We start from the raw sequence: 21,418 nt of genomic DNA, 5'->3' as shown, positions 1-21,418 counted from the left end.
GGATTGGTGACTCTCCTGGCCAAGAGGAGAACGAAGCAGCGACTTGTACCCAGCCAGGAGCTGCAGAAGGACTCTCTGTGCCGGGGGAACCTGAGCTGCTCTGTCACACCTCCCCGTGCAGCTGTGTAGGGGCCTGAAGCTCAGTGCGGGCACCACCAACCCCTTGCTGAAGCCAGCAGAGAAGCACAAGCTGGGCTCAGAGGAGTCATCAAGCCTGTGGGCACTGCGAGGGTTCTGTGCGCTGAAAAGCTTCAGCAGCTCTGTCCATTTGGACAACTGCAAGGGCTGGGTGCCCACCATAGGAGCTTTAAAGCACCTACATCTGGATTTAATCCCTCTTGGAGACGCAGTTTTGCCCAAAATCAGAGGTCCAAGCAAGTTTGTCACCACTGTGCCCCCCCTGGCACAGCGTGTGGCGTCTGCCACCAGGTGCTCAGGTCTTGTCTCATCGGCTGATCTGCTTCTGAGCCACCTTATGCCGTTGCTGAAATGACACTGCTGAAAGAAGGGAAAAAGTGTCTCTCATCAACACTTTCTTGACATTAATGAAAAAAAAATCTAATTCCTAAAAACAAGAACAAAGATTTAGAATTAACTGAAACCTGGGACTTCTAGTTTGGTTTGATATTCTCCAGCCAAAATGTTACCAGCAAGGAGGATTGTAATGCAGAGCTCTATGGCCCAACGGTCCCCACTCAACCCTGGTGCTGATGGGGCTCCACAGCTCAGGCAGACGGTGCTTTCGAAAGTCAAGGGAGAAACACCAGAAAGAGAGGTAAATACAGCAAAGGTTGACATGGCTGCCACCAGTGCAAGGACACAGCTCCGGGTGTGTTCAACAGCGAGACAGTACTTTCTTTGCAGGCTAAAGGTACGAGGGCATAACGTGCCCAGGATGTAACCCACCTGAGAACGTGAGTTACGCTTATCTAGGTTTTAAAACTGTAAGAAACTGTGTATGCCTGAGAAAAGTGCTCATGCAGGCGTGCGCCGAGAGGGATCTGGGAAGCTCTGAGCTTTCTCCCGGCAGCCACCACTGCTGGCACAATCAGCGGCGCACCCGCACACAGCTTACTAGTCAAGGATGAGGGGTTTTTGCAAAGGTTCAGGACACCAGTGCCACCAGCAGCTTCCTTGGCACGCAGGCTCTCACTCCGATCCTCTGTCTACCCGCATTTTATACCAACCCGTGTCTGAAGCTGAGTCAAGCATCGGTCTGCCCAAGCTGCACTTTAAAGACACGATGAGCACCGGCCATAGGAGAAAAACAGGGAGGGGGTTGTGCTTCCTTGGTGGGGGCTGCAAGAAATGAGACAAAACCTACGGCAGAGGGGTTGGAATTCAATGATCTTCGAAGTCCCCTCCAACCTAAAGCATTCTATGATTTCTGCCAGTTATTTTTCCCACCCCCTTTTGCTACAGGAGGCACCACAGCTTCCTTCTGACAAAAACTCATTCCAGACCCAACCCTCTAGAAGCCAAATTTCCCAGCAGATTTAATCAAAAAGCGATTGACCAGCTAAAGCAGGCAGGAACGCTCCCAGCCTTGCAGCATCACGGATTCAAGGCGATGGCAGAGGAGCGTCCCAGGGACAGGAGCACCCCAGCGGTGCCACCACCTCCCGAGCCAGGGGGTGGCTGGAGGTGGCTGCGGGGACAGGCACGGGGAGAGCTGCAGGAGCACCGTGGCTGGGCACAGGGGCTGAGGGCCTGGAAAAAGGTGGCCTACCTTCACGCGAAAGCATCTGCCGTGCGCTGAAAGGTAAGCTTTTGGCCTGTTTGTCAGTGCACACAGCTACATGCCCACAGGCACAGAAAGGAGAAGGTAAAACTGGAGAGTAACACAGGTTAAAAAAAAAAAACAACCAACAAATAAATTTTTATTTCAATTTAACATCATTCAAGATCCTTGCTTGAGATTTTTAGGAGGAAAGCGCACTGTCCAGCAGATGACAAGTCTTCTGCTCCTCCCGCATGGCTGTTCTGAGACAGCCATCCCCATCTGCCCCCAGCTTCCCAGAGGGACCAACCCGACCCAGCCCAGTGCTGCTCCGTCTCTCAGCAGAGCCACAAGCCCCGAGATGACATGCTCAAACGGAAAGCCCCCATCCTCTCCTGGCCGCGCTCCCCGGCTCCCCTCCAACCATCCCTGCTCCGATTGCAATGGCCCAAAAAAAACAGATGAGGACCTACCACCCCCGTCCTCACCTTCTTTTTGCCAGCTCTGGTTGAAGCTTTGAGAGAAGGCGCAGGGATAAAGTCAGCGCCTGAAGGAATCAGATTTAGCAGATTAAACGTAGCTCTACCAACAGCGTACCGACTCTGGAAATATTTGCACAATCAGGTTCTGTGCAGAGTTAAGTTGCAGTTAGTTTTAGCTCAGTTTCTTTGCATTATTCTTTAACACATAACCTCAGGACCAGCCTTTAATGTGTACCCAATTTATATTCAAAAGTTACCTCCGAAATCTGATGGACACTGCAAAACTAGAAAGGGGAAACATAGAGGCAATTGTACGTATCAGCTCTGTCACAGACACCAAAACCGTACCTGCAGCTGCAGATCCACCGGCAGCCACGCCAGAATGTAAGAGCTTGCTGGGCTGGAAAGGGAGACCTAAACTGCTCTTCTCATTGCTCTCAGGTCCTCTGCTGGGCTCCTGCCGTTTTCGGAAAGTCTGGTGAGCCCTAGTGCTGGTGTAAGGTAGGTGGCAGGAGACAGGGAGCTCTTAGTTTGGCGTGAAACCATCATCAGCTTAAAATGTTTGCTTAAGCAGAGGTGACAGTTTGGGCTTTTCAAGAAGGTGCTTACCCAGTTGGACCTGGAGCCCGGCACACCTGCAGCAGTAGGCATTAAAGGGCTCCTGTCATCTACGAGTAAGGAGAAAGCTGATGGTGCACAGTACGTCTTCACTAAGCAGTCCAGCTTGTCAGGAATATAAAACAATAAACCTACTCACACAGCAGGAACAAATGTTAAGCATGACTTAGTAGAGCAGTAAGTCCAGGATGTTTGCTGAGACCATATGATTTTTTTGTGTGTGTTTATTTTCCCCAAAAGTCATGAAATGCAAGTGATATTCACCTCGCATGAAGACCATGATGGTCATATTTGAAAATGGCTGTTACGGCAACATAATAAATCTACATTCGTCATGTAAACATTCTTTATACACTTTTTTTGCTGTATTTTAAAGCAGAGTCTTACATGTCTGTAAAGACAGCATCTCCCCTCCTTTTCCAAATGCCCTTCTGAACTCTGCTTAGCCACAGATGATGGGAGCAGCACACACAGCCACCACAGGTCATTTTGGACTCAAAGCTCCTTGTTCCCCACATTCCGTCTGTCCTCCCTTCCAGTGGACACCATTGCAGTCCTGCATCACCCAGACCAAGTCCAGAGCTTAAATCCCCTCTGCTGTGCTTTGCTTGCCTTGGAAAGTGCCCAGAGCCACTCATCTTGCAGAAGGATTTGAGTGCACACATGGCTGCCACCACTCCATGAGCTATGCAGTCGGAATTGCTTATTTTGGGAAGTTGTAGGGGTCAACACACCATGAAAAACACGGCAAAGCTCCATCTGTGAGCAGGAAGATGGCTTTCTGAGGCATCTTCCCTGCCAGCTGAGCGCTGTGAGCAATGATGATGCCCTGCGTAGCTTTGGAAACTCTCCTAGAGCATGTCCACTAACCAACACCATTCACGTTTTCTGCAGGCATCCAAAACACAAGGTATTGCAAGAAAAACACGTGTGAATACAGGAAAGCCCTGCGTTAATATACTAAACCCTGCCCCCAAGAGTAAAGAAAGGTAAATACTACCGTTATATGTATACACTCCACCAAGAAATGTCCATTTGACCGTTTCCCCCCAACCTTTTTTGCAAAGAGCTTCTTTGGTTCCCAGATGCTTTGCAGACAGCATCTCTGCAAATTTATATTTTTAGGGATTATTTGGTTTAGAAACAGCTGATGTGAGTCTTATTCCTTGTTCTTGTTGTGTGGCTAGTTAACATTTGTCAGTGGCTAATGACATTTCTGGTCAGAGGAGATGATTTTTCAAAATGTAAAAACAACACTGAATATAGTTATTTGATTTACAGACTTCATACTAGGAGCACTCCTTCTCAAATACTAACCTGACCTAAAAAACTAGGGAGAGGATTTTCAGAACTTCTTAACTGACTTAGCCGTGAGAGGTTCAAACCTCACCCCTGTGCCCAAGAGTACTGTGGAGATCCTGAGCAAATACCAGCTAAGGTTCAGTCCTTCCCAAATACCGTTTTGCAGCAGGCAGCTACTTCGACATTTATTCCTCTACAAACATGTTTTGTTTGACATAGGCTTGCACCAGCAAGAAAACTGGCTTTGTCAAGAAGAGATTGTCCGCTTTGAAGAGCTCGCTCCATGGTTCCAAGAAGCGTCCTCTCCCTCCAGTTGTGCAGGTCATCAATAGCAAAGACGTGACACAGCGTGAGAAAATGGAAGCCACCAAGTAATCCAAACTAGCAGAAATAGTAATTTAGCTCCAATTTACACAAAATGAAAGATGTTAACAGGTGGTGGCAGCTTTAGTGAACTTGTGACATGTTCATCAGGACACGGTCAGTCAGTATTTCTAAACAATCAGGACTGAAAGTATGAGGTTATATTTGTCAGAGGAAGAAAACTGGAACAACGCTGAAGCAGAAAAATCCAGGTAAGAGGAAAAGCTCTCAATTCAGAACTTGAGCAGTCACAGAGGCAGCAAACCAGAAATTTAGGCAATTGAGGAATAAAAAAAGAGCAACTTCTCTTCAGACATAATTCAGTTTGAACTTTCAGCTAGACTGTAAAGTAAAAGCCAGCCAAAAATTACTAAATGAAGTGAGGATGAAGAGAAATTTCTGGTCTAGGTACGCACGTGCTAGTAGGATTTTAACCATTCATGTGAGAACATCCAGAGATAAAATAAAGAGCAGGGGACAAAGAAAAGGGATGCAGTAGGACAAATGGGCCAAGTGGTTTCGGAGGAAGGTTTGTGTATGCACATGAGGAGAAGCAAGAAAGAAACATAAAGGAAAGCAAATACAGAGAATTAGGGGAGGGCGAAGCATAAGACAGAAGCTATAGAATAAACAAATCTGGTATTTAATAGAAAAGCGCAGTGGAAAATGGAAGACTGAAGGAACTCATTCTCCACATACAATTATTTTTCATGGAAAGTGGCAAAGCTACAGCTTCAGTAGAGGATGTAAAAGCAGAGATTTTGCCTAATTCACATCTGAAATAGGCTGTGAAGCTCACAAGGTAGACAGAAGAGCCAGCTATTTAAACACAGAAACAGGTATTTATCTTCCCCCCATCTTCCCTGTCTCCCAACAAAATCCAACCTGGCCAAACACAGCATCAGTTCAGGCTAAATATCCTATCAAAGACATGTTCACAACCACTACATCCTCGAGGCACAGCATTAAGCCCACTCAACTTGTAGAGCATCCACAGGCCAGTGAGGACACTGTTGCTGCAAGGCACTGTTCCCTTCGCGATGCCCCGACTTCTCCAACACAGAAAAGGAACGCCTCACATCTTTAGTACTTTTCACTCACGGCTAATAATTCATGGGTAAAACATTTAGCTTATCCTAAAACTGTCTAAAGAGGAATTCAGTGAATCCAGGGATTCAGTAGAGGAACTCAGACTTAAAGACTACTTAAAAGTAACAGCAAAGAACCCCGTCCACTTCTGTAAGCTGAATTCTGTAACTGTCCTCTACCGTTAATCCAGATTCTGCACAAGGCCATGTTTTTATCTACTCGTCTGCATTAAGCTGACGTGTGCTGGTGACACCCTGCAGACCCACCGCCAGCACACCTCCTTTCCTTGCATAGGCGTTAGAGTGACACGGAGAGCAGGCAAATGGCTCATTCTATTCAGTTCTATTATTTTCATGGGCTGCTAAAGTCAGCTTGAGAAAGCAAGTGCCACTTTCAGGACGACTGTCCTCTCCTCCCAAGTGCCATGCGGTCTACGGCCAAAATGAGACTTCCAGACTCCACACCCTTCTTCCACGAGGCTTCAGGAAGGCAGGGTTGAATCTCTGTGAGTCCTGCTGCAGATGCAACTCATCTTGTACAAATATTTAATGAAAAATGCATTAAAGCAGTACAAGAGGGAAGTTGCGTATTCTCACAAGTTGAGTATTGTCAGAACACATAAAATCCCAGCTTAAAAGCACCATTATACCACCAGATGCACTCTTGCCATCATGAGAAAACGAGATGAATGGAGCAGCACATATTCACGACTGGAGGATCTGTCCCAGACTGATCGATTTCAGCTGAGCAAAACACAGAAAGGAGTACTGTAGAGGCAAACAAATAGGTGTGGATTAGATGACCAGGCAGCTCACTCCTGGTATTATGTTCCTAACCGCAGACAAAGGCCCGTGTCCGCAGTGATCGCCAGTGCTGTGCAGCGAGCCTCCCTGGCACAAACCATCGATAAAAAAGCCCTGCCATTTATCCCCAACAGGGTTACAGGTTACATAGAAGCACAGCCAAAAGCTCAGCAATTAGGTACGTGTCGCCGTGACCGATGAGCTGAAGCCACCGCAGATGCTGCAGAAGAACAGCCATAGCTGGATGTGAAATGCTTCTGCTGAGCACATCTCGTACATACCTCTGGGGTGGAAAAGGGCTTATCCTTACCTCCGGTGCCCACCTGTAGCACAGTCTGCAGCTATTTGTTTGATGGAGGAGCTCTGGCAGGTACGAGTTTGTACTCCTACAAACAGTCCCGTGTCACCCATGCCCTACTGCAGGGACGGCATCTTAGAAATCACCGGTTGCTTTTTAGTCCCTTAAATTAACTGTATGATTACAAAGTGACAGACAAACTTACACACAAAGATCTAACCAAAAATATACATAAGCTCTCCAATACAATATCAGGATTGTTTAAAATAAAAATATGGTTTTTGGGCTTCAAAAGCAGTGAGAAACAAAACCCACCTGCCTCCACCCCAGTGATGGACTCAAGGGGGCTATGAATCTGCCAAAAAGCACTAACTCACCTCATTTCAAGAAATCAGGTGTAGTTTTGATAGATAAGTTATTAAAGTTTTTAAAAAGTGTTAGCACAAAGCATTTTTAGGTTTATTTAAATAAAAATTATAATTTATACAAGACTTTTTAAACAAACAAGATTTCCTTAAAAAATGTACAGGGCAAATAATTTCATTATTTCAGTTCTTCATACAGTATAAGTCTTTTGTCAAACAAAAGTTACACTGATAATGAATTATTTACAACTTCAAAATATAGACTCAAACTTCAGACATAAAAATTTTAACATCCATTATATTTCAATGATTAGTAGAAATTAAACATCTGCCAAAATGTACAGAATTCAATAAAAACTACCAGTGGTTTTAATACAAGTTTAAGTAGCCAAAAAAAAGGTACATCCTTTCATCTCTCTTCACGATTGGGTAAAATCTCTTTTCTCTTTGTCTGCAGGAACAAGGGTAGGGATTTGCTGCTGGCGTCCTGTGTGGTGTTGCTACTAATAAATAGCTTGTTTCATTCAATCTTGCCTCACAAAAGCTACAGTGCACGGAAAGGCATGATTTCATATTTCAGCTTTTTTTTTGCCTTTTGAATTTAAATGGTCACTGGTAAAGAATTAAAGCAGTCAGTTTTCATCTCCCTTTCTTTTTTCTCTTTAAAAGGGACTCAAACTAACCAATGCACTTCTAAAGAAGTTAAATCCAATTACGCGTGAATGATCCAGCAATGAACCACAGACATCAACAGAACTGCGAATATAAACAGCGAACGGACAGACAGAATGATAAGAACATCACTTTCTGCTATTAGGAAGTGGCACTTTACATTAAGTGGTACGACCCAGCCTGCTACTGAAGCACAGCAGGCTATGCTGCAAAACTACGTGAGAAGATTGGAACTTAAGGTGAACTTCAGTGTAATTATACAAGTCAAGTATGTATTTGCTCACTGTCCATCCCCTCCTGCCCTCCAAACCTGTGAGGGTGTAGCAGGAGGACAAGCACAGGAGTACCTGTGAGCAAACACACCGAGGTTATCTTCTAGTGTCTCTGACGTTACGTACACCACCGGAGCAGTTGATGTAGCAGGAACCTGGACAACCCAATGTAAAGTGCACTTTGCAAAATATGTACATAAATGTTTGTCGGTTATATTACAACTCTATTTAAAAAAAAAAAAAAAAATCCAGTCCGTTTTCTATATATTAGAATGAAACAATGTTGCATTGCAGTTTGCACTAGGTTTACTGCTTTAAGAATTGCTAATTTTCACGTTCACACTGTTAAAAGTGTGGATTAATTTCATAAGTTTCTAATTTCTTTGTCCAGAAAAGAAAAATTAAGAGCATATTGTATGCATGAGGCATTCCAGTCTGGGAAAAGGATAAAGATTTCTTTTCTCCCTCTCCGAAGGTATGGTTAATGGTCCTGGCACCATCAGCATAGGACCTATAGCTCCTTCAGGAACCCGAATCGAGGACAACCCTATATACTAGGGCCAACCAGTAAAGGGTGGGAGGGGGAGGAGGTAATAAGTGCAAGTCAACTGATTTCCCGCTGAAACTGCTGTCATGATCAGAGTGAAGGTACAAATTACACTTGAAAAATGATACAAAAATAAGAAAAAGAGCATGCTCTTTGTAAAAAATATAGTTTTGTGTTTCTTCAAAAAAAAAAGGATAACCTTAAACACACCCAAGGGGATTTTTCTTAAGACAAAATGAATGAATCTAAGATTTATATAACATTAAGCGATTTTAATGCCTATTTGTTAGCCACGCTTACTATTCAAGGAAGCTTCTAGAAAGGAAAGCCAAATGATAATACACGGCAATTACAAAAAGAGATTAATTGATTTTAAAGTAGGTTTGATAAGAAAAATTTAAGATCAGGGATTTTTACTTAAACATAAAACCTGCATGTGTAAAGTGAAGAAACCATAAACTGTCAAGCTACATCCATATCAGATGGTGGCAAAATGGGTTTCTCACCAGCTTCACTTATATATATTAAGTTTTCAGGCCCTGAGTTACACCAACCTAAGGAGGTTTTAGAAACGCACCCTTTTTTCAGGTCACATAAAGACATGTTCAAGTGCTACTCTAAAGGGAGAATTCAAAAATAGCATGTTAGCTATTATGGTGGATTCTCCCCCATTCTTGTTCAGATTTCCACCCAGGGCACAGAATTTTACCCTGTCAGCGTTTCGCTTTACAATACCCAACCAAATCATAGTATTCAACAGTATTTCTTCACATCAAGTTCATATCATCCCTCTTCACAGCCAGACCAAAATAAGGTCTGCACAGTTTGACTGCCACCTTCTTCATTACTGCTGCATTTGTTGAGAGATAGTTTTGAATTAAACTGGGCTAAGAGTTAAACACCCTGTGGTGTTTGTCTCCCCTTTCCCTCCTTCATTTTACCCCTTTCCCTATAAAGAAAGAAAATTCCTGTTAAAAAAAAAAGAGAAAAAAATCCATGAAATTAAGTCCCATTTTTACATAAGAATTTGCATCTCCATTGCTTTTTTGGGGGGGACATTCATATAATGTCCAGAGACATCCATACTACTCAACTCAAAAGACACATCAAAGGAAAAGACATATTGGAAGGCTTGGCATAACTCCTACTGTGCTTTCATGAAAATGCAAATAAAATTCTAAACCTCTCAGATGGGTGCTATTATATAGAGTATAAAAGCTTTCTAATATTAAAGACAAAGGTCAATATGTGCTTTACTGCTAAAAAGGTCTGAGAGAGTTTAGAGAAGGAGCACAGCCTTCCCGTTTTACCTGGCAGTTGGGTTTAATTGTCACTAAAATTTAATTTTGCAAGGGGAAAGAAAGCAACGTACCAATGCGCTTCGAATTATGCTTTGAAAAGGAACTAGTGCTTTCAGCTGCTATATTGTCATGTTATTTTATTACAAGGCAACTCAAGAGAAAAGCCAATTAAAAAAAAAAGTCATGTCTCAGTTTAGTTTAAGTATTCTCACCTCCACCAACACAAAAAGCTTGCAAGTCTTTAATGCATTAACGTACAAACACTTTGTACATACAACATGTACAGTAGTTGAGCCCTTCTATGACAAGTATCTACAGAAATACAAATATACGATGCCTAAACATTTTAGGAACATTTTGGTGCCCTCTTTTATAAAAAGTATCTGCCTGCCTTCCTTCCTCTTACTTTGGTTTATTAGGAAAGGAAGATATAGTTACAAACTTTCTCCTCCAATTCACTGTACAAGCAATTTAAATGTCTATGCAGGAAAAATTGAACCCAACCAAACCGGTAAAATACCCTTCTGCAATGCAAGAATTGGCAAGAAGGAGTTATTTTAAGTGTAGTTATAAATATGGAAATACCAAGATGATAATACTTCCTTGGTGTTGCTATCAGTTTTCATAAGGAACCCAATTAAAAACTCTGACCCGAAGAAAGAGACTTCAGGTTGCTGCAGTCACCATTCTCGCATCTCGGGGAAAAACAACTAAGATAAAGGGACAAACGTACCCCTCGTGATATCAGTAGAGTTAAAGGGATCAATCTGTTTCACTTTGTTATTTAGTCAGCTCTCCAAGTATCTTCCCAGCTTTTAATGTCAGTAAATAAACATTAAAAGTGCTTAATGTGCAAGGCTAATAGTGATGATAGCACTTTCACTGTTTTGTTTCATTTTGTTTTTTTGTTTCGTTTTTTTACAAAAACCTTAAAAACAAACATGAAGGCATATATAAAATACACTTGATTTATGTAACAGATAGAATATAAACCACCAGACAAGAAAAATTATTGCAAAATAGATGAGGATGTTCATTTTTTTCACTACCAAGTTGTAAAATAAGAAAGTTTCCTTTAGATCTTCTAAGATAAGATACTAGCTCTCACTGCTTGATGATGCAGAGGTTATTTTCACATATTGGTTGAAAATTGTCTCAAAAGCTTCATCTCTGTGTACCATGGCACCAAACACCAAAGGCTAAATGACAGAAAAAAAGATCATGTCAGTCTGGAAAAGAAAAACCTTCCTCTAAGTATAGTTTTGGCCAAATCAATAGGAACAGTAGATGAACTATACTCGAAGTGCATTAAAGAAGACCTAAGAATCTTCTTCTCTAATAAATCCTTGGATATATGGCAATGGCACAATTTCTAAGATTTTTCTCACTTCTCCATCTTCTTCTTAAAACAACCACGGCATAAAATGCATCTGCACAGAGTATTGACAATGGACATCACTTCAACTCTCTCTCCTCTCCATCTGCTCAGTGCATCATATTTTCCTGATTGACTTCTGCCTCCACTAAAGATTTCTAAAAATCTTTATCGGTGCCTCTTTGTTTTGGTTCATAGAATATTTATTTAGGTAGATGAACATTTTCAACCTCACAATTAAGAAGTACTGTTCAATATCAAACAACAAGAAGAAAGCCTGGTACAACGGTTGTGTGACTTGGAGAAAAGTTATTTATAGGTGATGAGTTTAAAATAAGGTTCAGTCATATGTTAAGAAAAGCTTCAGTTGCCTAAAGGGTATTTGAAGCTTAGAGAAGCTTAAATCTTTAGCACCATAAGACTGAAACAGGAAAACTGCATCTGATTGTCAGGCCCTTCCACCTCAAAGCCTCCTCACACACAGATACTCTCCAGCCATCAGCTTTTCGTTCCAGACTGCAGAGCAGAGCAACCCCTGTGCTTCCAATGAAGGATGCCAGGGAACGGTCAATGGAGGCAGTGAAATAATGAACCAAATCTTTATGAAGTGTTATAGTAAAACAGTCCAGATGCAGTGAAACAAGCCAAATGTTTAAATTCTGAAGCCAAACATACTGAATAATACACAATTGAATTAAATAAAACAAAACAAAAAAACCCAAATACTGACATAAGGAAAAAAGAACACCTTTATGTTGGTGCTAGCCAGAGAAGGAAGACAAAAAGGGCATGAAGTCAAGCACAGCAGTACAGATACAGACAGCTACTCACTTTTTGTGTAGATGGTGTTGATACAGCAATACCCATCCCTGATCCCGGGAGAACAGAGAGCACTTTATACTAAAAAGGAAAAAAACACAGACCAAAGATATCTTATGTATTGAACAATTGCAAAAGGTGCTGAGAAAGTTACACAACTCCTCACTGCTATATCCTCCCAGCCATAACTAATAAACCTCTACTAAAAACAAGAAGAGGCCAGATGCTGCTCTTCGACCTCAGAGTCAATGGGTACAGCATCACCCATACAGTGAGAACCTGTCCCTCCTCTTCCTCCCATGCGCTGTGGTGGCACCCAACCCGAATGCCTGAACCAAGCACCCTGGTACCACTATGGTGTGTGGGAGCTGGCACAGCCATGATGCCGGGGACCACGCCGGCAGCTGGATGGTGTGAGCATGTAGTACACCCCAGCCCTATGTGTATACACCCATGTGAGCGTGTGCCTGTGACCGTCACCTAGAGGTTTCCCTGGAAGTAATATTCATCTACTGTTTATTGGAGCAACAAGCAGACCAGAAAAAAATGCTTGTTTTTCAAAATTAAATAGACAAACAGGGTATGTAAAGTTTGATTGGTGGTTATTTTTAAAGAAAGATTGTAACACTAAGAAGGAATACAGTTGGCTGAACTGAGGAATATCCCCAAGGGGGAAAAGACCCCGAGTCTGGCCTGTGTACCAGGCACGGTACATTTTTTATGCTTGGCTGCATGATCTCTGTCTCATCTTTATTAAAAAAAGCTACACAGATACAAAAGGACCTTTATGGCAGTAACGACCTACTAAAGAACTAGCCAGCATCACTTCGAGTATGATGTTTAAAATCCATCAATATGAATTACTAATTCCAATGGGAATGTTCAAGTTATGCGTAAGCTGTTTGCTTTATAGACATGAGATATAAATAGAAGGAACTCATTTGAAAATGTGGAGGCACTTAAGCAGCAGACATCGGGCTGAGGCGTTTCTATGCACAGCATGATTTAATCTGCGGCACTCACGGCCACAGGATGTAGCAGAAAGCAGGGGCATCTGCATTTAAGAGTATGACAAGTTCAGAGAAAGTAATAAAAAGGGACATTAAATGCCGTATAGAGTGATGCAAGGCACCAACAAAGCCATTGCTGATTGCAGGCTGATAAAACTCGACCAGAGGAAGGATTACATTGTACTTGCCACACTTCCAACCACCTACTTCTTACCTCTGTTCATGATGGGATCCCACCTAGATGAAACTCCAGCCTGATCCAGTCTGGCTATTCTAACGATTTACCTTTCTCCAATGACAATAATCCCTCATCCTTCTGAGGTGTCTACTTTTAAGACAGTGCATCAACTGATATCAACACCCAAACAGAAGTTAGTATTACACAATTCTTGCTAATAATAAATCTTCTTAAAGCCTGCACAGCTCTAGTCAGTGCAGGAGTTAAGAAATAATACAACTTTAATTTTAAAATAATTCAGGAGTGTAAGAGTTTAGTAAACTACTTTGTTTTTATGCTCATAGTGAGTTTGCTTGCTCTGAGTCCAAATGGCTAAACAAGCACTTTTGGGAAATATACTTGATCAAAGAGTTACATTTTACTTATAAAAAATATCAATGGTATATTTTGTCAAAATAACATAAGCAGAATAGCAAAACATGACTAGCTGAACAGAAAACCACCTTTCTCCCCTATTTGCAAAACAAAACAGACATACCTTTTGAATATCTGTTATATCCGTTAGCTTTATAACTTTATTTCTTTTAGATGAGCCGGATTTGGAGCTTTCAAAGCATAAGTAACTGAAGACAAGGAAAGAAAATGCTCATTTTGATACAGTATTCTAAAACAAAGTTCTCAATATCCTTCATGTCACTTCTGAAGTTTGAAATCTCACAGGTTAAAATCAGCTTAAAAAAAAAAAAAAAAAAGAGGCACACAATATGCAATTCAGCTATGGCTTCTAATTTAGAGCAAACATTCGTAAATCCTAGCAATGGGCTAATGTGTCTGAAAGCCCAGAAAATACAGTATGCACACACAAACAAAATCTTGTATTTATATTATTGCACTGAATGGTTAAACCTGACAAGCATTTTAAAGACGTGGGAAGCATGTATATCCTTAAACAGTTGAAATACCAGATCTCAAAAGGCTTATAAATCTTTTACCATCCTAAAAGAAGATTAATGGAAAACACTGTGTTAGTTTCATGTTATTGTGACGCAGACAAAAGCTCAGATTTCCAAACTGGAGAGTGCTCTCCATCACTAGGTGACATTGCATACAGATGAGCTTTACTTCCATTCATTACACTCAAAAGGAATTTCAGTGCAAGACCCAAACAGTAGTGACTATAGTTATTCAGCCCTGGGAGGCTGGGGACTAAGTAAGGATTAAAAAAAAAAAAGAAAATAAAGTTCTAGTTTTGAAACCAAGGCTTGAATTTCTATTTTCTTTTTGTTGCACATTGTTTCAAGGAAGCTATATATTCAATTCGCTTTAAAAAAAGAAACTAAGAGTATTTGCCAAATAACCATTGATCACAACTCTCCAAACACACTTAGCTTTTAGGTTTCTTTCTTAATATATATATATATAGTATGTTATCCACATCAAGAACTGCAGCTACTCACAACTGACTACATAGAGCTACTCTTCATTCCTATGCAAGCCTTTCCAAGGCAAAATCACATTTGTTATGCATTACCACACCCCAGATTCAACTCTCCCTCTCCTATGGTGCTTGCTTGAGCTTTTAAAGCACCATGAAAAGCCATTTTTGTTTCAAAACATTGTTAAAGGATCACTTTTAGTTTGAAATTTTGTAACGTCTGTTGCATTGCCCTCTTAAGAAATGTGTGGAGTGCAATGACTCACTTTTCTGTGACATAAAGAACTCCATTCCTGATGTAGTCTGTAGGCATCTTCCTATCTCTGTTAATCAAGCAACAGCGCCAGCCATTTTCACACACTGAAAAAGTCATAACAAGAAATCTTACTTTAAGAAAGAGACAGGCATTATCCCCAGCAGTTTCCTTATAAAACAGCAGAAAACACTGAAAATTAAACTTCAGAAACCTAAAAATTAGAAGTGTTTACAAAGAAAAGCCTAAATAGATGTTACCATGTCTGAAAACACCTTAACGCTATTTTTTTAAAAAAACTCAAAACAAAACCACCCACACAATTATTCCCTTTAACTTGACTATTCACCACAAAAGGCACATCAGGCTGTGCATTCTTTCAAAGAACTGCAAGGATGTGGAATGACAGAGACCATCTCCATTCACACTAATTTAAAGCACTTTTTTTTTAATCAAAAGCTTATATCTGCATATTGCACAGAGAGGGAATTCAACCTTAAATTATCCCTGGCATTTTAGAAAATACTCTACCAATGTAGCCTTCCCATTGCATAATACCTGCCAAAGGACGCTCATTTTCTGACAGGTTAAAAACTTCATGGAAATTCCCCCTCTTTGTGGTATGAAAACGACTTGTGTCTTCATCTTTGCTTATTCCAGTTGGGGTGCTTGAGCCCACGTAACTTCTGGATGCTGCTGTTTGAAGCTGCAGAAAAATAAACACAATTCCAAATTTGAACAGCAACATTTAGGCTGCACTCTTCAAAATAACTTGGCTAACTATTCTTCCTAAAAAAAAAAATCTGTAATGTAACAATTTTCATTAACTACTTCAATAAAGTTAACTTTGGACTATTGTACTACACTATTGCTACAGCACAAAATTCTAATGTGCAATCTGAAGATCACCTTTCAAAGTGCTGCCCTTCGATGGACGCCCTTTGCAGGGGTGAAAGCACATGGTGCTACATGTATCTATCTTAAAATACCATTTTTCTGCAGTAAAAGGTATATCTGATTAGATACAACTAAGTCACTGCACACAACTCCAATTATTATACCAGTTGGACTAATAACAGTTAATATATTATCAATACTTGGCCTGTCTTCAAGAGACAGACCAAGCACAAAATATTATTGCACAAAATAAATTTAGAAAGAAAAAAGAGCAAACAAAGAAAAAGCCACACAAAAATGCATCAGCTCATTAGGAACACATATGCTGAAATTGAAAGGAAGTTTTCCACGCTAGGATCCATACCTTTTCATGCCCTGACAGCTAGCAGGAAAAGAAACAAACAACACAAATGTGACACTGACAAAAGAAAAAAAGTGAAGTCTATTTAACAGCATAATACATAGAATAAAACATGAACTGAGTGAAGCTGCAAGATCTTGCTCACAAACCAAGGCTACACACAATGAATGCAATTAAAAAAAGAAGAGTTATCAGTGGTTAGAGCACACCAGTTCAATTTATTCAGGTTGCATTAGAACCATTGATCTTTCCTTTGCTTTGAAGTTGCACTGAATTTTGAGCGTGTTGACACATGAAATAAATCGAGACGGTTGTCAGCATCCTTTGGCGAGGGGGTAAGGTAGCATGGAGTTCTTAAAACCAAAGTACTTGAGTAAAAATCTACTTTTCAACAGAGCTCCTGAACCACTGGGGACTGCCCTAGCAAACCAGCCTTGCTTCTGGAAGCATGGCAGGCAGTTTCTCTAGGAAAGCTCGCTTGCGTTTGCTTTTTCGTCTTGGTGGGGCACCACACGATTCCAAAGGCTGGCTTTTGTCGTTGAAGCATTAACAGCTCCTTTCTTACACATGCAGTTAAACAACTGGCAAACTGACAACATGCAAGCCCAGGACTAAGCCCTTCTTCTGTAAAGGCCCGATGCTGTTGGAGGCCAATCAGCCTCCGCTCTTTTTTTTTTTTTTTTTTTTTTTTTTTGCTTGTAAGTTGGCAGCACTCGACCCTTCGCAGGATTTAGCGCTAACAAAAGACATCCAAAGCAAATGAAAAAATGTGCACTGCAATCGCTGACTAGAAACCAGACTGACGAAACAGGCACAGCAGAGGGTATTTACCATCCAGCTTTTAGGGTAACTGTAATACAACGATGCCTCGGGGGAAAAGAATAAAGAAAGTTGACACGGAAAGCAAATGGATGATGATAACTATACTATTGCTTCAATCACTGCCCTTCTGCGGTGCTGTTAGCAACGATCACGCCCCTGGAACCAAGGAAAATAATAGCTTCTCTAACAATTTGTGTGCAAGTAGAGATCAGATAAATTTTGGGAAGGCTTTCTTGGACAAGTTATTTGGCGTCATATGCACGTAACCAGGTGAAGCTCCATGGCCCAAAACATACAAAAGGTCAAGGCAAGAGGCCTAAAGCTTTTTGCGCTGGAATGAGGATTATTCCTGCTCTCTGCTCCACTGCTTCCTACCTACCTGTTATATAAAGAGATTAAAAAAAGTGTTTAAACTTTAGTACCACATCCCATCTGGTGGCTGAAGATGTGAGGAAGTTCTGCCCTTACTTCTAGTCCTTCCTAACACAGGCAAATGTTACCTCTACCCTTAAAAAAAGCAGCTAATTTATCCATAACCACCCAGGCTTGAGACAACCTATGGTGAATTACTAATAGAAATGCATTGCATCCAATTTTGATAAGCTTTAAACGAAACTGGAAGTGATTGGATTTGTAATGCTGGAAGAGTTCCAACTGTATAAAAACGTCACGGACAACCTGAAGGTGGGAATACCTGGAGGTATTCCTTTTCACTTGATCTGTCATCAGCTTTTGACATACAAACTTTATCCATCAGATACTGTTGTCAGGATTGTTCTCTGAGGACATGGGGTCAGAGTGGCGGTATAGGCAATGAATATTGCATGGTGTCTAGGTTTACAGTGTCTTGTATGCTGTTTAATGATAAGAAACCAAAGCAAATGCACATGTGCTGGTACTACATGCTTTTTGGCTCTGCCTTTTCTTAAAACAAAACAAAACAAAACAAAAAAAAAAAAAAACAAACCCACAAAACAAACTATTTGGGTTTTACCTTTTTGTACAAAAATCTATTTTTTATACTATGAGGCTCCCAGAAATCTCTCAAGGGGTAATAAGAAAGTGTGTTTAAAATTACCGAGACCAAGTTAATGTTTTCAAAGACATTTGGAAGCAGCTAATGCAGTCCTGCATGTCCTTTCTAGGCAGACAAGCCAAGCCCGTCAAGTCAGACACAGTAGTACCAAATCCCTGGTTTACTTGTCCAAACTTAAGCCATAAGGAAAAGCCAGAAGGCATAATTACTCTCTAAGTTTATAGATTCAAGTTCAGCAGTTCAAAGCCTTTCCGCCTAAGGCAGATTAGTGAGACCCAGCAAGAAGCTGCCACCATCACCACAGTATGTGAATGATAACCTGTAAGCTTGAGAGGCACAGAAACTTTTGAGCCCATCTTCTGCAAGCAAGAGAAATACAGGCTATGGATGGCTCTGTCCAACCGCTCATTCACCTCTCTCATCCCTTAGAAAACAGAAGCAGAAGACTGGAATTCAGCCAGAGATTGTCTTTCTCTATTACTTCATTCTGACATACTCAAATTATGCTGCAGTTATCATTTTACCACCAACTGCACCATCTCCCCCAGAACTCCGTATTTCTTCTTCTTTTTGACAGGTTAACAACCGAGGGTTCATGTGTTTATTCCTCTTGCTCTCCAGTTGTGTACCCAGGCCAAATTATCACTGAGTCTTGCATGCTTTAGTCAGGGAGTTTATGATACTGCTCAGGTACCCCATGAATGCAATTAGATATTGTGATAGGAGGCATTAAGCAAATGCTAAAATGGGATTATACTGAAGTTTTATTACTGCTATTTTTTTAACTAATAGACATTGACAAATTCAGGAATATGGAAAAACATGACTTGTTTTTCAGTGATCATGTCAAGCCCCAAAACAATTTGCAAAGATGCACAAAACACAACATTTACAGATTTAACTATGAGATTTTAAGAAAAGAAGAATTTACTGATGGAATACCAATATGGTGAAAAGTCATTTATGACACTATGCTAAAAGGTCACCTAAAACAAATAACCATAAGACATAACGCCTACATCTGTAAACTACTTTATTACCTCTGTTAATGCTTATCTCCTTAGTAAGCTACATATTATACTCACACCTTTGTTTATGTTTTTAACTAACTGTTCTTCAATCTCAACAAGCATCTGAATCTCCACTGAAAAAGAATGACTGAGAATAGAGAAGGGGAATACAAAAAGAGTAAATTTTGACAATAAAATCACACAGAATGTATGTTACAGAAATTGGTATGAATATGGATGGCGTTATTTTTGTGTGTTTAGCTTCATAATGATTTCCAGTATATGTATATAAATATATATACACATTTTGATAATAGATTCCTTTCATACAAGAAAAAGAATCCATATAAAAACTCTGTGGCTCTTGAAAATAATAAAAAAATAGAACTAACATTGACTGTTAGGATTTAATTAACCTTCCCTTTAATGTGCTCTAGTCACTGGAGAAAAGGGAAAGGCAGAAAGGGATCTGATTTTCAGACGTTGGGAACAGAGGGACAAAAAGATTTATTACCCTTACCCGTCTCGACACTGTAGCATTAGACCTTTCTTTGAGCTGAGGATCTGTTGGGAGACTTGTCCAGATGATATAAGGAGTATCATACTTAGCTCTTAGTCTGGGGCATCGTTTGAAGATAAAATCAATAAGGAAAAACTTGATTCCAGCATAGAGTCCTGAAAAAAAAGGTCACTTTAGTAGGCATGTTGAAGGGGCATTAAGAACATCACTGTTTTGATCATGTTTTAACCAGTTCATGAATGAAACCAAATTCTGTATCTTCAGTCATAGTGCCAAACCATTCTTTTGGTTTTAATACTTTGTTTCTTCTTCCAAAGACAGGAAATTATTTTTCTTTTCCTCTCCTGCCCAGATTCCTTCCCCCCCATCCCCAATTCTTTTAAACCACTTATGTAGCTTGTTATTATGCAGAAGATCATTAAAATAATTCAAACATGCATTCCTTATTACCAGAAGCATTCTGAAAACAAAATATACTTCCAAAAGAGAAAACAAGCCAGAGCATTCAACTCTGCAGCTCCTTGCAAGAATTGAAATGGCAACAGAGGGCTCTCATGTACTACATTAAACTCTATCTTCCAGTCCAGTATGTCTTCTTATCTTATGCATGGTATTTCCTTGCTTTCTGCCAGATTAAAAAGGACTTGAAATACTCTCTCAAAACTTTACTGAATGCAATTCAGAGCTCCTTCTAAGAGTCAGAGTAAAAAAACCCAGTTCCTCACACATCTAATTCAATTACCATGTCAAGCAAACCCACAGTTATGTTCAAACTAACACAATTTGAAGTTCAGTGCCACTAAAAGTAATATTCATTTGATCACATCACTACTTTAACAAAAAAGAAAAGAGAATTCTTGGCTCACAGGATGTGGCTTCACATTTTAGACAAAAGATACTCTCATGCTGTAGCAAGAACCCTCTTTTTCCAATTCCCAGTTGAGACTAAGTATCTGCAACTTCACCCACAGTAGTTTGTTTATTTTGTCCAGTCTATTCTCCAAGTTTTACAAGTAGTCCCATTAACCCTTTCATTTTTTTCCAACCCTGTCATCTTCATGCCTTCTATGTGATCCCACATATTTAATTTGCAAGGATGTATGAGCAAAAAAAATGCCAAAATATAGGATTTCCAGGAAGCCTTAAAGCTGACAGTCTGAAGAGCTCTGCTAATAGCGCATCATAAACTTCCCCTCTTCGAGGAGCGAATGCATTATCCAGTCTTTTTTCTATTATGTTATGTATCCAGAGATGATTTTCAAAATGCACATGACAAACGATGCCAAACACAATGAAAACACTTTGAAACACTGCATTATTTATTAATGCGGGGTTTTCTTTCTTAAACTCTAAAATTCTCCCTCTGAAGATCACGTTAAGTTTTAATACATTAAGTCTAGACTGTAAGGGGTCAATTATTTATTGTGTTTACCCATTGCAAGCCCAATAATCCTGTAGGGCAAAAAGCAGGATGCAATAAAAGCTGCCCATAGAGTAATGTAGAGCTTCTGTGTTATTTCTGGCTGGACCCACATGAACAAGCTGAAAAGAAAAAAAGAAACAAAATTTTACTACTAGTGTTCTAGACATTGGTCAAGTCTTGTTTTATGAGGAAAGGACGACTCATGCCAGGTAACTTACTTTTTAATTTTTTCCAGTATGTCTGCCATCTTGCCAAAAAGGTTCTGTGTAAGAAGCAAGAGAATTAAAACCAAGTTCTGCATTATTTTGGGGCTTTGTCCACATAACAGAAACAGAGTTATCTTACAGAATAAGCAATTCCCAGAAGTGATTTTTTTTAACTCATTTTTAGCCATTTACGTACTTCACAATTGAGTAAATACAGAACAGAATAGCAATACTCAATGAC

At 40.4% G+C, this 21,418-nt stretch overlaps 1 protein-coding gene across 1 annotated transcript in view; it reads right to left on the bottom strand.

Moving 5' to 3' along the window:
• Positions 1 to 7,199: 7,199 nt before the first annotated feature.
• Positions 7,200 to 21,418, bottom strand: part of GRAMD4 (GRAM domain containing 4) — an 82,860-nt gene continuing 68,641 nt past the window's right edge. Inside the window, exons 12-20 of the mRNA XM_082496904.1 lie at positions 21,190 to 21,233; positions 20,981 to 21,090; positions 19,549 to 19,703; positions 16,992 to 17,027; positions 15,461 to 15,608; positions 14,916 to 15,009; positions 13,753 to 13,837; positions 12,039 to 12,107; positions 7,200 to 11,031 (exon numbers count right to left, since the gene is read on the bottom strand). Coding sequence (XP_082353030.1) covers positions 10,930 to 11,031; positions 12,039 to 12,107; positions 13,753 to 13,837; positions 14,916 to 15,009; positions 15,461 to 15,608; positions 16,992 to 17,027; positions 19,549 to 19,703; positions 20,981 to 21,090; positions 21,190 to 21,233 — 843 coding nt within the window. The 3' untranslated portion in view covers positions 7,200 to 10,929. The remainder of the gene's footprint in view (positions 11,032 to 12,038; positions 12,108 to 13,752; positions 13,838 to 14,915; positions 15,010 to 15,460; positions 15,609 to 16,991; positions 17,028 to 19,548; positions 19,704 to 20,980; positions 21,091 to 21,189; positions 21,234 to 21,418) is intronic.

The sequence above is a fragment of the Vanellus vanellus genome (genome assembly GCF_965231255.1).
Source record: "Vanellus vanellus genome assembly, chromosome: 1".
Classification (NCBI taxonomy): Eukaryota; Metazoa; Chordata; class Aves; order Charadriiformes; family Charadriidae; genus Vanellus; species Vanellus vanellus.
Note: the sequence above shows the minus strand (reverse complement) of the source record. Positions and strands in the feature narration are given on the sequence as shown.